This window comes from Orycteropus afer, unplaced genomic scaffold, assembly GCF_000298275.1.
Source record: "Orycteropus afer afer isolate SDZICR_OR568_19922 unplaced genomic scaffold, OryAfe1.0 scaffold00064, whole genome shotgun sequence".
NCBI classification, from domain to species: Eukaryota; Metazoa; Chordata; class Mammalia; order Tubulidentata; family Orycteropodidae; genus Orycteropus; species Orycteropus afer.
The window spans coordinates 6,781,777-6,798,892 of NW_006921651.1; the positions used below are offsets into that span (position 1 = coordinate 6,781,777).

Genomic DNA, 17,116 nt, shown 5'->3' on the forward strand with positions numbered 1-17,116 from the left:
CTAGACCGTCTGTTGGGGAGTCCAGCTTTTTTATTGTATACATCCTCCAGATTTTTAGTATTTGACTCCAGGCTTATCTCTCTGCAGATGTACCAAAGGAGATGTAAAAGGCAGAGTTAAAGGTTGAATAAACTAAAGGTGTCATCACCAACTTGCTGTTTTATTTTTTGAAACAAATCCTTTTGGGGGGAGATAAATACTGTTTGTATACTTATTCTGAGCACGGTATGTTTATCTCAAAATAAAGGATCAGTAATGCCTGCTTGAGTGGATAGATTTACCCATTAGAGCTAGTTCTATGATCGATGCTTTATTTCTTTCATTAAATATCTTTAACTGGTCAAATGTATACTATGCTGCTGTTAGAAAAGAATGAGGTGGATTTGCATTGCTGCTATTAAAAGATAATCTTTGAGGGTGGTGATGTTTTAAGTTGAAGGAAAAGCAAGGGAAGAAAAGTATGTATACATGGTCCCACTTGTGAGGGAAAAGGGTATGTATCTTATGTGACAGGTGATTAACCGTAAGGTTTCCTCAGGCAGAGGGGAGAGGGAAAGTGGAGGAAGCCCTTTCTTTTAAAGTCTTTTCTTTTATATATAGTATTTGACTTTTTAAAAATCATGTTTATGTATTACTTTAATATATGCAAAAATTTAATGTTGATATGGTGAGGAGATGAGTAGGCCAGTAGTTAAAGAGCTATGGCTGTTTCTGGTAGCCTATTTGTTGTTGTTGTTGTTGTTATGTGCTGTCGAGTCGGACCCGACTCATAGTGACCCCTCCTTGGGTTTCCGAGCCAGTATCACTACGAAAGTAGATTGCCCCATCTTCCTTCTGAGGAGTGGCTGGTGGGTTTGAACCACCAGCCTTCTGGTTAGCAGTCAAGTGCCTTAGGCACTACGTAACCTATTTAGACTTTCTTTCTTTTTTTTTTTTAGCCTCAGAAAAAATGTTAAAAGCATGGAAGGAAATGGAGGAAAAGGCCATCCACTATGCTGAGGTAAAATGACTGAGTTCATTCTGTGTTACTAATTTCTGAAGTCTCCCTTAGAAATTTCCTTTGGTTTGGCTATATGAAGAGTTTGTCTCAAGTCATTCTTTTCTGATACTCAGTGAGACAAATATCTGTGTGTATATGGAGGGAGCTGCCATAGTGGATAAGAACAAGGGCTTTAAAGTAGGATGTTAGGTGAAGTACTTAGCCTTGCCAGGCTTCAGTTTCCTCATTATATTGTGAAGGCAATACCTTTTTTAGTAGAGTTATGAAGATTAAATGAGAGTCAATAATAAGTGGTAATTATCACTTAATTTTCATGACTGGTTGGTTTAGTTAGAGTGACTGCAGATCCCAGTTTACCTGGGACAGTTCCATTTTTTTCTACTATCTTGCCATAATTATCTATAGTACTCTCTTTTACTCTCAAAATTGTGCTGGTTTATTAGTAGCAGAGTTCAACAAGACATAAAATAGCAGATGCTGGTGAGGATGCAGAGAGATTGGGACTCTCATACATGCTGGTAGGACTGTAAAATGATACAACCACTGTGGAAAGCAGTATGGTGATTCCTTCAAAAGTTGGAATTAGAAATACCATTCCATTACTAGGTATATATCCTAAAGAAGTGAGAGCCAGGACAAAAACAGATATATGCACACCCATGTTCATCGCAGCACTATTTACAATAACAAAAAGATGGAAACAACCTAGGTGTCCATCAACAGAAGAATGGATAACCAAACTATGGTACATACAAGCAGTGGAATACTGTGCAACCCTAAAGAAGAATGTAGAATCTGCAAAATGCCGCATAACATGGATGAACTTGGAGGACATTATGCTGAGTGAAATAAGTCAATCACAGAAGGACAAATATGCTATTAGTCTGTTATTTTAAAAAGTCAAGGAAAGGTTTATATATGAAAGGAAATTTTCTTTGTTGGGTACCAGGAGTGGGAGAGGAGGGGAGGGAACACTGTTAGTGTTTTTGGTTACCTAGTGCTACCCTGACAGGAATATACCACACATAGGATGCTTGAACAAACAGGAGTTTATTCTTGTACAGTTTGGAGGCTTGAAATCCGAGTTCCAAGTACCAGGCTCTAGGGGCTGGGTGAAAGCCCCTCAGCCTTGGACTTTAGCTCTGCCTCCTGCTCCCAGCCCACTGAAGCTAGAGGCTTTTTTTCACTCAGGCAGGTGCTGGCTGCTGAGACTGACAAGTCCAAGGTTGACAAGTAAAAAGGCATAGCCAACGTTGGCAGAACATGGCAGGCTACTGAACAGCGACATGGCTGCATGCAGGGTTCAAGTGTGCCATAAGCTAGAGACCATTCCCAAAGCTGTTTCTTATATATGGGAAGCAAACTACATACCCAAAACAGCTCCTCAGCTGCTTGTGGTAGATCCCACCATGGAGCTAACTGCCACTCTCATCATGGGGAATAACTATCACCAGCAGCCCAGCCACTCAACCAGGCCTAGCCAAGTTGATATACAAACTTAACTACCAGAGTTAAATAGGTAGAGACAACTACTGATTTGGGTGAAGAGAAAGGCAGTGTGCCAAATGTGAGCGATCAACATGGTGGGATTGAGGAAGAGGAAGACAGACAGGTGCATGGGAGGTACAGACAACAAAGATGAACGCTTTTGCACATAAGTACTGTGTTGTCAGTGAAGGCAAACATTGAAAATATGGGTGGATAGATGGGTGGACAGGCTGAACTATAATAGGTATGTTATAAGGTATGTCTAAGGTATGTCTGTGCAGGGGGGAGTGTGCCCAAGACCATGTATAGGGTTGGCAGGCAGTGTTTCTGTAAGTGTATTGGTATGTTCTGTAAGAATTCCCAGGTATATAATAGAGCATACAAGGGACAAGGTTGTTGTCATTTCTTGGCCACAGCCAGCTACCCAGAGGAGCGAGTAGTTGGACCTGTGGGCTCGGAACCATAGTCTCAGGGGACATCGAGCTCAGCTGGTGAAAAATACTATACAAAACATTGTTCCATATCCTACTTTGGTGAGTAGTGACTGGGATCTTAAAGGCTTGCAAGTGGACATCTAGATGCAACAATGGGTCTCTCCTTGTCCAGAGCAAGGAAGAATGAAGAAAACCAAAGATGCATGGAAACAATTAGTCCACATGACTGGTACACTGCGATCCTCAGCCTCTACGACTATGAGACCAGAAGAACTAGATGGTGCTTGGATATCACTGTCAACCACTTGGAGGGGTTTCTCTGTAGGGTATCCTGGATAGAGTGGGAGAACAATGTGGAATAAAACTCAAAATCATTAAAGAAAAAAAAAAGGTGGGGTTAGGGAGGGACCAGGTTTGCTGGTCTGATAGAGCCTGGTAGAACCACTGAGACTGTGGCCCCTAGCTGCCCTTCAGGTCTGTAATTGAACCTACTCCCAGTCAAACAAAAGACAGGCATATGAGCTGAACATTTACATTAGGTAGATACACTCCTTGGAGAGACCAATCATGGGAGAATTGAAGGGCTATGTATGCACAGGGAGACAGCTCTGGGGGCAGGAGGGTACGGGAGGGAAGGACACAGAAGAGGTAACTACGGAAAGGAGGTGAGAGAGGAGCTGTTGCTTTGTGGGAAATGGTAGTCAATGTCATGAGACAAAGTGTATGTGAGCTGCTGTATGGAAAGTGCATTTGCTCTGTAAACTTTCACCCAAATTATAATTTAAAAAAAATGTGCTGGTTTAGACAATCAATTATACATACAGATCACTCTCTCTGGGGCAGATTTCTTCCTTGCCACATTTGTCTGTCTGTGGTCCCACGAGGTTGTTGCTGTCTTTGACTCCAGTCCCTTACCCTGCTTTCCTGGTTAAGTTGTGGACATGAGTGGAGCAGTTGCTATGCTGGCATTGGATACCTTATCTGTTTGCTTTTCAAGAAGAAAAAGCAAATACTGTAGTTTGCTCTTACCAGGAGAGAAAAGAGGGAAACATAGCAATAAGTGTGTACTTATGTGAAAGCATAAGTGTTAGAATCTGAAATATAAAAAGACATTAACAAAGTCTGTGTTTCATATTAAATCACTTAGTGCTTCTGCAGCAGTGAGTCATTCTGTAATGTTATGGTCTAAATTCTGTTCCAGTGTGGTGGTGAGCCTGCCATTTATTTTATATTTTCATCATCATATCTTAGGTTGGTGTCATTGGATACCTGGAGGATCAGATCATGTCCCTGCACACTGAGATCATGGAGCTACAGAAGAGCCCATATGGAAGACGACAGGGAGACTTGATGGAATCTTTGTAAGGCTGGACTTGTGTTGTTGGTCTTGATGTCTGTACTTTTTTGTAGCAGATTGTTCTTTCTTGTTACATCTTACAGAGTAAGCCTCTGAGGGTCCTTCTCTTTAGTTTTCTTTTCTCCAGATGTATTGGTATCTAGTTTTGAAGGATGCTTTCTCTTAGTCACAACAGGAAATTTTAGAACTAATGCTCTGGGTTGACCTTCTTTGCCTTTTTAATCAAGGTTTCTTCATGTGGAGTGTTAAGAATAATTTTCCAACTACGCTAAGTGAGAAACTATTTCCCTACTAGCATACTTCTGGTCCAAGGCATTGTCTTTTAGATGTCCTAAATGAGGTTAACTTCCTAATTGTTTAGATTAGAAACATCACAGGCCATGAGTTTTGCCCATTTAAGTGTTTTCTGGTGCAAGGATGCTGTGTAAGTGCTGGGACATTGGAGCACATTCAACTTTGCATTTTAAAGTCTTGTACAATAGTTCCTTATTACTCAGTGAAACACTGTCAAATCTTCATTGACAATATGTACTTTAAAATGGGATCATTACTCTGTCCAGATAGTTGTTCATTTCAAATTCTGGTTTATTGAAATCATTAAATTTACCTTCACTGCATTTCTCTTTGTAGGGAGCAGCATGCCATTGATCTGTATAAGCAGTTAAAGCACAGACCTTCAGGTAGGACTCTTACCACTATACGTAACAGTATTTTAGGCAACCTAACAAATCTGGGTGATTGGATCATAAACTAGTTGCAGAATAAATTCAAATTTTGGTATTGCCATTGGGACATTCATGGTACACGGTTTTAAATTTGTGAGATCTTAAGAGATTGGAAAGGGAAAGTAACTAAGAAACTTGAGGCGAAAAGTTTTAAAAAGGGAAATAAATGAAAAGGAGAAAGGGAATTCACAAAAATGGAAGAGAAAACAAGAAAATGTGCAGAAAGATAGGAAAAATAACTGCTGATATATGCTTTGAATTGTTTAGGATTAGAGAGGTTGGAAAGAATGTGATAGTGTGTGGTTCAGGTGTGGGATGTGGTCAGAGGGAAGGGCATGTGCTGAGCCAAAGCCCTTTCCTTGAAACCTGTGCCTCCATCTGCACTGTCGCTGATTGCTTGTTCCATGAGCAAAACCATTCCTGTTGAGCACCTTCTGAGTGCAGACAGTGGTCTGCTGGGAAGAGTACTGGGTTAAGAATCAGAAGGCTTGCATTCTAGAGGGATTATTTTACTCACTAAGTGACATCAGGCAAATTAGCTAATCTCAATTCCCTCTTGTGTGAAATGAGGTTGAAACCGAACTTTCCTAACTCAGCCAGTGTGTTGTGGCAATATATTTGAAACAATGTTTGTGAAATGGTCTGAAAACTAAAAAGTACAATGTACGTGCAAGGTATTTTCCTTCAGGTAAGAATTTGATTTGTGTTAAAGGGTTACAGAACAAATAAAAGATGAAATCTGTGCCCTGATTTACTATATACTTAAATTGTAAAAAGTAAGTAATTAACATCAGTTTTACACTTTAAAATATGGAAGTATATAGCAACACCTGTAAATTAATAAACGTGTTGTTGTTGTTGTTCTGTGCTGTCGAGTCAGACCTGACTCATAGCCACCCCTCCTTGGGTTTCCGAGGCAGTATCACTATGGAAGTAGATTGCCCCATCTTCCTTCCGAGGAGTGGCTGGTGGGTTTGAACTGCCAGCCTTCTGATTAGCATCAAGTGCCTTAGGCACTACGCTACCAATTGTATTTAACAAATAAGATGATCTTCTCTACACTGGTTTTTATTATTGTGGAATTTGTTCAACATATTTCCACTGCCACTTATGAAGTACACATAAGAAAGGCAGCCAGCCCTGAGAAGGGAGTAGGGGTGGTTGGAGGAGGTTTCCTACTGGTAGTGATATCTGAGATGAGCCTTCAAGCATAATTAGAGTAGTTAGGCCAAAGGAAGTAGACTTTTCTATAATAGTAAAGACATGAACATGTAGCACTTAAAAGGTTAGAGAAAATTTAGTATAACTGGAGTATAGAGATTGCGGGGGATACAGAGATTCAGTTGGATAATGATGAATCTGGGATATTATGGTAAAACGTTTGGGTGTCATTATGATGGCAAAGAGAAAACTTAAGAGTTTTAAGCAGGGGAAATGGCATGATCAGATTAGCATTTTAGAAGCACTGCCCACCTGCCATTGTGAATAATAGATTAAAGTAGGGCGAGGCTAGACACAGGCATCAGTTATGAGGCAGTTGGAATAATACAGCTCAGTACAGGGAGGGCCATGAGCTACGACAGAGGACCTGCACTGTCGCAGTGGGGTGACAAAGAGGATAAAGGCAAGGAGAGAGAGATTTAAGAGGTAGAACTGACCATGTTGGGTGATAGATTGAATATAGGTGGGTGGGTGGGGGTAATTAGAGTGTCTCCCAAGTTTCTGGTTAGGGCAGCTAAGTCAAGAGATCATCCTGAAAAAGTAGGTTGATAAGAAAGCCAAGGATAGACTCCTAGGGTATACTAACATTTAAGAAGTGGGAATGGTTCCAGATTCTACATTGCTAGGTAGCCTTTAAACAGTCAACCATCATCATATCAGAAAATATATATAGTTATGTCAAAAGTTGTTCTTTCCTTTTCCAACTACATATCCATTTGAGGCTGAACTTTCTTCAGCTACTTCAATTAAAACAGCAGGAGCAGATCTGAGACTCCCGCTATCTTCTATTAAGCCTGACATTAAAGAGATTTGCAAGAATGCAAAACAGTGCTACTACTTCACTAAAAGATTATGTTTTGGAAAATACCATGTTTTTGGTTATAAAAATGTTGATAGATAATGAGTTTATGTTATTCTTAAATGAAGTAATAAATCAACATTTAAAAATTTCTCAGTTTTAATTTAAGAGTGTAAAGGCAGTCAATCAGTATTGACTCATAGCAACCCCATGTGACAGTAGAACTGTCTCATAGGGCTTTCTAGGCTATACTCTTTATGAGAGGGTGATGTTAAGGAATGAGAGTAGGATATGTATAATTAAGGTCAATATTTATGTCCAAAAGCCCGTAGAGGGGAAGATCCCAATTAACCTTGATGCTGCTGACAGTGGAAGGAGGATGCATGTGGATACAAATGGTTTTGTGAGGGTTGGAAGGTGAAGGTCTTATTGCCTTATGGCCTCCTGCCCTGAAGAAGGAAGGTTAACTGTAATGGAAGTAGTGGTGAACTTTCAGATTTGAGGAATGTGCTAAATAAAGATTTTAAAAAGCTGGTGTTTGCGATATAGGAAGTTGCTTAGAAAATATATTAAGAATCCAGAGCAGAAGTAAAAAATCTGTGAATTAGTGGTGGCAGCAGTCTGAATGGTAGCATAATTTTTTTGTTGTTGGTAGTGTTTAATAGCTTGGATACAGGAACAGAAAGGCACATGGTTAGAATGACCCAAGGTTAGGATTTTGCTGATGGAATAAGAAAAAGATGGCAAAAAAAAGTTGAAGATACGTGCAAAGTAGTGATTTAATTGAGAGAAGTGGTGGTTAAAGTGAAATACTGAAATGTAAAATTTTAAATAGAGCAAGTCTGATTCTAATTCTTCATCTTTTTTCTTTATTTTAATATTATGACTCCCAGTTTTCTGTCTGATGAGTCATAATTACAGATGAGAATTTTGTATCATTGACTAAAATACATTAATTTTCCAGAGTCAGTGACAGCATTTGTTTGGATTATTTTTATAAAAACTTTGCAGTAACGATATTAGCATATCATGAGGCATAAAAATAAATTTGCTATCCAGGTAGCTTTGAACCGATAATCACATTGGGTAACAAAACTAGTGATACCAAGAAGTTCTGTCTATAGTTGGAGCTTAATCACACTTGGTTTATGGTCTTTAGTGCTTTTTTTCTAGCTTAGGGTCAATTTGAAACTCTTGTTCAGCTGAAAATGGAAAACCAGCTTTCTTCATCCTCTGTGTTAGAGAAGACTGTGTTGAAGAAGATGAAAGTCTAAAGTCTTTGACCATTTAAAAGAGATAGATAGATGAGAAAACTCTTGGGCCTGGTCTGTGGGACTTGGGAGGGAGTATTGGGGAGTATTGTTCAGAGGAAAGTCCCTAGGTGGCACAAGCGATAATCAGCTGCCAACCTAAAGGTTGGTGAGTTGAATCCACAAGGTGCTTTAGTGGGAGAAAGATGAGGCAGTCTGCTTCCTTGGAAAACCCTGTGGGGGACGTTCTACTCTGTCATATAAGATTACTATGAATTGGAATTGACTCAGTGGCAGTGGGAACCTAAAGGTTGGTGGTTCATACCTACCCATTGGTTCCACAGGAGAAAGGCGTGATAAACTGCTTCCTTTAAGATTACAACAAAATCAAAACAATAGTGAGATACCATGTTGCCCCAGAACTAATAGCAAAGTTCAATAAGAGAGAAAATAACAAATGCTGGCAAGGATGTGGAGAAATTAGGACTCTCATAACACTCCTAGTGGGACTGTAAAATGATGCAACCACTGTGGAAAGCAGTGTGGCGATTCCTTAAAAAGTTGGAATTAGAAAACCATTTGAGCCAGCAATCCCATTACTAGGATATAGGTATATGTCCTAAAGAAGTGAGAGCTAGGATAACAACAGATACATGGACACCCATGTTCATCGCAGCACTATTTACAATAGCAAAAAAGATGGAAATGACCTAGGTGCCCATTAATAGAAGAATGGATAACCAAATTATGGTACATATACACAATGGAATACTATGCAACCCTAAAGAATAATGTAGAATCTACAAAACACCGCATAAGCTGGATAAACTTAGAAGACATTATGCTGAGTGAAATAAGTCAATTTTAGAAGGACAGATACTGTATTTTATATTGTAAACGGTCAAGGAAAGGTTTATATATGAAAGGAAACCTTCTTTGTTGATTATCAGGGGTGGGAGGGGAAAGGAGGGAACACTGCTAGAAGGGTAGAGACAAGTATTGATTTGGGTGAAGGAAAGGGTAATATATCAATTGTTAGTGATCAACATGGTGGCATTGAGGAAGAAGAAGACATAGAGAGGTACATGGGAGGTAAAGACAACCAAGATGAACCCTTTTGCATGTATAATATTGCGTTATCAGTGATGGCAAGCATTGATCTATAGGTGGATAGATGGGTGGACAGGTTGAATTATCAGATATGTCTAGGCAGGGGTTAGTGTGCCCATGACCATGTATAAGGGTTAGCAGACAATGTTTCTACATGCATATTTGTTTGTGTTGTAAGAATGTCCAGGTGTATAGTAGAACTGACAAGGGTCAAGGTTGTGGTGGCTTTGGGCCATAGCCAGTTACCTGGAGGAAGTGAGTAGTTGGACCTGTGGGCTTGGGACCATGGTCACAAGGGATATCGAGCTCAGTTGGCATAACATACTACACAAAAACATTGTGGTACATCCTACTTTGGTGAGTAACGACTGGGATCTTAAAAGCTTGCAAGTGACCCTCTAGGTGCAACGATGGGTCTCTTCTCGTCCAGAGTAAAGAAGAATGAAGAAAACCAAAGATGCTTGGAAACAAATTAGTCCAAGGAACTGGCAGACCATGTGATCCTCAGCCTGTATGACCACAAGACCAGAAGAACTAGATGGTGCCCAGCTATCACTGTCAACCACTTGGAGGGGTATTGGTCCCGGAGATCCTGGATAGAGTGGGAGAACAATGTGGAACAAAACTCAAAATCATAAAAAAAAAATGACCAGGTTTGCTGGTCTGATGGAGCCTGGTGAGACCCATGAGACTATGGCCCCTAGCCACCCTTCAGGTCTGGAATTGAACTCACTCCTGTGGCTTCCAGTAAAACAATAGACAGGCATATGGGGTGAACACTTACATTAGGTAGATACACTCCTTGGAGCAATCATTCATGAGAGAACAGAAGAGCAGTGTTTGCACAGGGAGATAGCTCGTGGGGGGCGGGGCAGGAATGCATGAGAGGGAAGGACATAGGGAAGAGGTAACTATGGATAGAAAGTGGGAAGAGAGCTGTTACATTGTGGGGAATTGCAGTCAATGTCATGAGACAAAATGTATATGAACTGCTGTATAGAAAATGAATTGTCCCTGTAAACTTTCACCCAAATCATGAGAAAAAATTTTTAAATTTTTTAAAAATAAAATATTATAGCTAAGAAATAATTTAAAAAAAGATTACAAGCAAGAAAACCCTATGGAGCAGTTGTACTCTGTAACACATGGAGGCACTATGAGTCAGAAAGGACAGCAGCAGGTTTGGTTTTGGTTAGGTTGTTTGGAGGAGTCCCTGGGCGATGCTAATGGTTAATTTGCTCAACTGTTAACCAGAAGGTTGGAAATTCAGGTCTACCCAGAGGCACCTCAGAGGAAAGGCTTGGTGATCTACTGTCACAAACCATCCTGAAAACTCTGTGGAGTACAGTTCTAGTCTGACATACACGGGATTGCCATGAGTCATGGTTGACTCTATGGCACCTGGTTGGAGAGGAGCCTAGTTAGAGCCTCTGTACCTGGCTGTTGGTAACGGAGAGATGGGGAGAGATGTGTGGGGAATAAAATTGGGCTACGGATGAGGTCTTTGGAGTGCTAAGGACACTGAACTTTTTTAAAAATCTTTTTTGATACTCCTTTCATAGTTTCCTTTTTGGCGAAATGGGAGTAACAAGTGTCAGATACTTATGCAGCCATCTCAGGACTTTCAAGTGAGAAAATTGTAAGCAAATGATAGCAATTTCACTAATATTAATTTTGCATTCAGAATTAGTTACTGCCCAGAGAAGGTGCTCTGGTAGTGTAGTGCCTAAAGGACTTGACTGCTAACCAGAAGGCTGGCAGTTCAAACCCACTCCTCGGAAGGAAGGTTGGGCAATCTACTTCCATAGTGATACCGCCTTGGAAACCCAAGGAGGGGTCCCTATGAGTCGGGTACGACTAGATGGCAAATAACAACAAACAACAGGGAATATACCAACAAGATCCATGAGCATTCTTCATTATCTTTTGAAATTTAAATAATCATTTCTGAAATACAGCAGTTAATGTTAGTAATTTTTTTTTTCCCGAGGTAGCATGTACACTAAACTGTAGAACACACTCTGGGATCACCCAGCCATCCCATCTGAGGACACTTGTCAGCTGCTAATTTGCTTTTAGTTTGCATGCTACCATTATACTGAACTTTTAAAGGTGTCAACAAGTCCCTTTATTAGTGGATCAGATTTGGTTTAAGTCAGTCAACTTTTTCAGTGTTTTCATGGATTGTAAGAAGATGGATGAACATGAAATTCAAAACAACCTAGTTACGGCAAGGGCCTGCTTTTACTTAATATAATTGCATTTGATGCATAGATGTACAATATGTAATCTTCAGTCTTTTATCTTAATCTAATTTTGAGTTTAAAGGGAAATGTTTGTAAGTTAAAACTGTTCTTATTGTGTGCCATTGAGTCACTTGTGGCTTATAGCCACCTCATGTGTTGTAGAATAGAACTGCTCCATAGGTTTTTCTTGGCTGTAATCGTTGTTGTTCTTGTTATTTGCCATCGAGTCGGCCTCGACTCATAGTGACCCCTCCTTGGGTTTCCGAGGCAGTATCGCTACAGAAGTAGGATTGCCCAACCTTCCTTCCGAGGAGTGGCTGGTGGGTTTGAACCGCCAGCCTTCTGGTTAGCAGTCAAGTGCCTTAGGCACTATGCTACCAGAGGCTGTAATCCTATCAGAAGCAAATTACCAGGTCTTTTCTTCCACCGAGTCAATGGGTGGATTTGAACACTAACCTTTAGGTTAGAAGTTGAGCACAAACTGTGCCATCTAGAGACCTAAAGTTAGAACGAGTTTCAGAGTTCTAGATCTTTTTTGGGGAGCTCTGGTAGCAATAATGGCTAAGGCACTTGACTGCTAACCAGAAGGCTGGCAGTTCAAACCTACCAGGCAGTCCTCGGAAGAAAGACGGGGCAATCTACTTACGTAGTGATATTGCCTTGGAAACCCAAGGAGGGGTCGCTCTGAGTCGGGTCCGACTTGATGGCACATAACAACAACAACAAGATCTTTTTTGGGAGATTGATATGTTCTTGTAGCAGAGAGGTTTTGCTCACTGACTGGTGTCTTTTACAGATCACTCCTACAGTGACAGCACAGAGATGGTGAAGATCATTGTGCATACTGTGCAGAGTCAAGACAGGGTTCTCAAGGAGCTGTTTGGTCATCTGAGGTAGAAAAATGGTTTCATTTGCTATCGAAAAGCCGGGGTACCTTTATCATGTTGCTGTCAAAGTTTAATACCCCTCTTTGGTAAATATATTAGACTTAAGATGAGTGCTAGCAGTGCCTTGGTGGCATAATACTTAAGGCATTTGACTGCTATCCAGAAGGTTGGCGGTTCAAACCCTCCAGCCACTCTGTGGAAGGAAGACTGGGCAGTCTACTTCCATAAAGATTTACTGCCTCAGAAACCCCAAGGGGTCGCTATGAGTTGGATTCAACTTGATGCTAGTAAGAGTTTTGGGAGTTTGGCACAGCTGTATATATTCATATGTCGTGTTTGCTCCCTTGCATTGGAGGTCAGTCATTAAATCTGATGCTGATTTTGGGTGGGTTTGGGAGATGTGTATGTATCTGACATTAATTTTATCTCTCCAGCAAGTTGTTGGGCTGTAAGCAGAAGATTATCGATCTACTCCCCAAGGTGGAAGTGGCCCTCAGTAACATCAAAGAAGCTGACAATACCGTCATGTTTATGCAGGGAAAGAGGCAGAAAGAAATATGGCATCTCCTTAAAATTGCCTGTGTAAGTAATGATTAATGAATTTGTTAATGTGACAAAAGATTTTTATCAACATGATCTGAGTCCTTTTGAAGGCGTGTACTTTGTGTTGAGTTGATGCTCATATTCCTTGCCTGATGTCCGACTAGCAATTGAGAGGCAGGACTTTCTGATCATCTCCTTCGTTATCACTCTTCTTTCCAGTCTGTTTTTCTACTTCTCCCAGCCCTGGACCACTGTGGTATCCTGGGGTGCAGGGTAGAGATATAGATGTGCCTGACTAGTTACTGAAACCAACCCTTTGTTCAGTTGTTTTTGTGTTTGTTTTTTCCTCTTTGACCATAGTGGAATTAGAGAGGTAGATACATCTGGTTTTTAATAAACACCTTCCTGAAGGACAGGATAGTTAATTGTGGTTTATAAAAGTAGGTATAATTTCATAGAGAAATACTCTGGTTGTGCATTTAAGTAGTGATTAAACTGTAAATTTTATGGGTGTGGTGGGAAGTTGTGTGACTCAACAGAGATGCTGGTCTGTAATATTTCATTTTATTTTTTCCTCCAGACACAGAGTTCTGCCCGGTCCCTTGTAGGATCCAGTCTAGAAGGTGCAGTAACCCCTCAGGCATCAGCATGGCTGCCCCCAACTTCAGCAGAACGTGAACATTCTCTGTCATGCGTGGTAACTCCTCAAGATGGGTGGGTTCACTTTGTAACAATAGGAAGTTGTGTTTTCAAGAGTAGTGGTAGGAATCAAACAGTAGGCAGAGTGGTTAAGGCATAGTCTTCAGTGCCTTATAGAAATATGAGCATCAACCCAACACAAAGTACACAAGTCCTGACCATCCCTTTGTAATAATAACCTTGGGCAACTGATTTGACTTTCTCAAGGTTCTCATTTCCTCATCTGTACAATGAGACTGTCTCATAAACTGCTATGAAAATTTGCTGAGACAGTATAGATAATGTGCTTGGGAAATAAATATTTAGCAAATGTTGTTACTAGGTCAATCCAAGTTTGAAGTTCTTTCTCTGTTAATGGCTTATCAATTTCTTTAATCCAAACACTATTTCTTCTGTAACTATTTATCTATCTGAGAAAGTTTGTATTTTTGCATTTATCCTTTGAGGTCTTTTAAGTACCCTGCTAATAAATTATTGAGTTACATTATAACTCAATATTTCTAAAATCGGACTTGATTTCCTCAATGCCTTAAATCAGTTTTGTGAATAAGAACTCAAGTTTGAAGCCCTGTATTTTCTTTTATTAATTCCTATTCTTTTGCTAAAAATTGAATGACTGTCCATTTCTGTTATTTTATCAGCATAAGATATGCCGTATCCAGAGCCATTGGCTCTTTGATAGCTTGTGTATTGTCAGTTTTCTCACAACTCATGGAGAACTCTACATACAGCACCAGCATTTCCTGGAAGCGCTGCCCATAATTAGTTTTGCAGAAGTGCAGCCATGTTACATCACTGCTCAGGAGGTCATGCAGTTGTGCATTCTATACTCTGCTTTTATGAGAGAAAAGCACATGGCAGGAAGGCAAACTGATTCCAGGTATTTTATTTTTTTAAAGACAGCAAGTTCCAGTATACATCTTGGGGTCATTATAGATTTGGCTCAACGTAATGCATCTATAGCTGTAGTGTAGGCAGTAATTAATTATGTAGACCTTAGAAAATATTAATCAGAGTTGAAGTAAATAAAATGTAATACATAATTAACCTTTCTTGCTTTCATTAAAGGCATTTAGATGAGGGAATGCTGATGGTTGCAAATGTCCACTCTGTACATGTGATTTCCACTTGAGTTTGCAAAAGTTTATCTGACAGGAATTTTAAATGTATTTTCGAGTGGGAATACCTTATAAAGGAAAACTGATTTAAAATATGATGCTCCTGTGATATTTCATCACTAGGAAGGATTGGAAACTGTTGGCTTCAGTTTTTCCATGTGTTGAGCTGAATGAGAATCTGGTTTTAAGCTAATAGTGGTTACCATCCATAGCCTGCAATTAATTGTGGAGACTGAGGGTCTCTAGAGGAAGAAGATAGAGGCCATATGGAGGAGGAACGTGTGGAGGGTGGAAACCAGAATCAGGGTCTCCTGTCAAATACAAACTTGCAGGGACACTTGTTGGTTCTGGGCAGCTCCTCTGTCACATTGTTTTCTTCTGCTGCTGTCAAGAATCCGCTTGCTTGTTTTCTTTGTTGATACTATCTGAAGTTTCCAACCAGAGTTTTTTACCCTCCTTGATCTCTACAGAACAGACCGTATCTTATCTTTTCTCCACTAACATTTGTGTCTGTGAAGTAAGCATACTGGTATCTTTACAACTGTAAGGGAAAGGAAATACTCCAGAAACAAAAAGAGATTTTTCATCCGTCTGTGCCACAACAAAAAAAACAAACAAACTCACTGCCTTTGAGTGGGATCCGACTCATAGTGACCCCTCCTTGGGTTTCTGAGGTGGTATCTCTACGGAAGTAGATTGCCCGGCCGTCCTTCTGAGGAGTGGCTGGTGGGTTTGAACTGCCGGCCTTCTGGTTAGCAGTCAGATGCTTTAGGCACAATGCCACCAGAGCTCCTTCCACAAGAGCTTCTTTCCCAGTTAGCATTTTTAGGGGAAGAAAAGTTGTATAACATTGTAGAGGAAAATCAGGTTGGCGTTAGAGTGGACTTCTAATCCTTAGAGCTGGGCTGAGATGGCAGCATGGAGTAATCACAGTAGTACCCTTGGGGTGGGGTGGCAGGGTGAGGAAGGGTAAGGCAGCAGGAGTCAGCTGTACTGCTGGATTGCAGGAAGGGCAGTGATCCACCTGACCTGGAAGACCAGAAGGTAGAGAAGCTCTCTAAGCCCCTTTGCTGAATTTGAAAAGGCTTTACTCTTTCATCCTACAGGGAGACTTTAGTACAAATGATCGAAGAAAATTTGAACTGTCTTGGCCATTTAAGCACTATTATTCGTGAAGCAAATGAGGAACAGGGCAGCAGTATGATGGTAAGTTTTATATGGCTCCATGTATGTATGTTTAGGTATGTTGATTGCAAAAGGTTTAACTCTCCATGCCAGCCTTATCTGGCTTTCAGGATGCACATGGGGAATAGAAGTAATCAGATGAAAGAGCATTTGAGAAATATACTGGACCTCAAATCCCCATCTTCTGTTACCTGAGAATATACTGTTGTTGTTGTTGTTGTTGTTGTTGTGTGCTGTCGAGTCAAACCCGACTCATAGCGACCCCTGCTTGGGTTTCCGAGGCGGTATCACTATGGAAGTAGGATTGCCCAACCTTCCTTCCGAGGAGTGGCTGGTGGGTTTGAACCGTCAGCTTTCTGGTTAGCAGTCAAGTGCCTTAGCCACTATGCTACCAGAGCTTCCAATGATAATTAATAGAAGTGCTTATATTAAGCTTTGATTATGATGAACTATTGATTTATTACAAGTTAGAGAACTGTAATAAAATGCTTACTAAATTAGCTAGTACTGAATTTGGTCTCAATGTCAATTCTTTGTATATCCTCTTTCATTAAGAATAATTATTATTAAGAATAATTATTTGCTTTAAATATTTCTGAAAACTCTTTAGAGTATTTTTTAAATAACAGAAAATAAGGTGAACCAAACTCTAATGGTAATTTTTATATTTTTGATTCAACTTTTGATTATAAAATATTCAAGCATATAGAAAACTTGAAAGAATGAACTCCTGTATACCCATTCCTTGTATTCATCATCTTAATGTAATTTTTTCCTGCCTACTTTTAGAGTCTTGACTGGAGTTGGTTAACACAATGACTGGCCAGGTGTTCACTGCCTCACACCTGTGGAAGTTGTCTCTGCACCTGTTGGAATTAGTTTTTACTCCATGAAACTACTCTTCAGACACCAGTCAATGGAAGAAAGGGCTTTGATCAGCAGCTACTTGAGAATTTACAAGTGATTTTACAAGCACTATATTTTGATTTTGAGTAATTTTAACCTCTGAACAGATAAGGTTTCATAAGTAGTCAGTGGACATGTTTAAATAACT

General features: G+C 40.2%; 1 protein-coding gene across 1 annotated transcript in view; it reads left to right on the forward strand.

The window, feature by feature from the left end:
* Positions 1 to 16,881, forward strand: part of CHUK (component of inhibitor of nuclear factor kappa B kinase complex) — a 44,485-nt gene extending 27,604 nt beyond the window's left edge. The window contains exons 14-21 of the mRNA XM_007939964.2: positions 939 to 1,000; positions 4,174 to 4,283; positions 4,910 to 4,959; positions 12,427 to 12,523; positions 12,952 to 13,099; positions 13,641 to 13,774; positions 15,984 to 16,083; positions 16,852 to 16,881. Coding sequence (XP_007938155.1) covers positions 939 to 1,000; positions 4,174 to 4,283; positions 4,910 to 4,959; positions 12,427 to 12,523; positions 12,952 to 13,099; positions 13,641 to 13,774; positions 15,984 to 16,083; positions 16,852 to 16,881 — 731 coding nt within the window. The remainder of the gene's footprint in view (positions 1 to 938; positions 1,001 to 4,173; positions 4,284 to 4,909; positions 4,960 to 12,426; positions 12,524 to 12,951; positions 13,100 to 13,640; positions 13,775 to 15,983; positions 16,084 to 16,851) is intronic.
* The last annotated feature ends 235 nt before the right edge of the window (positions 16,882 to 17,116 follow it).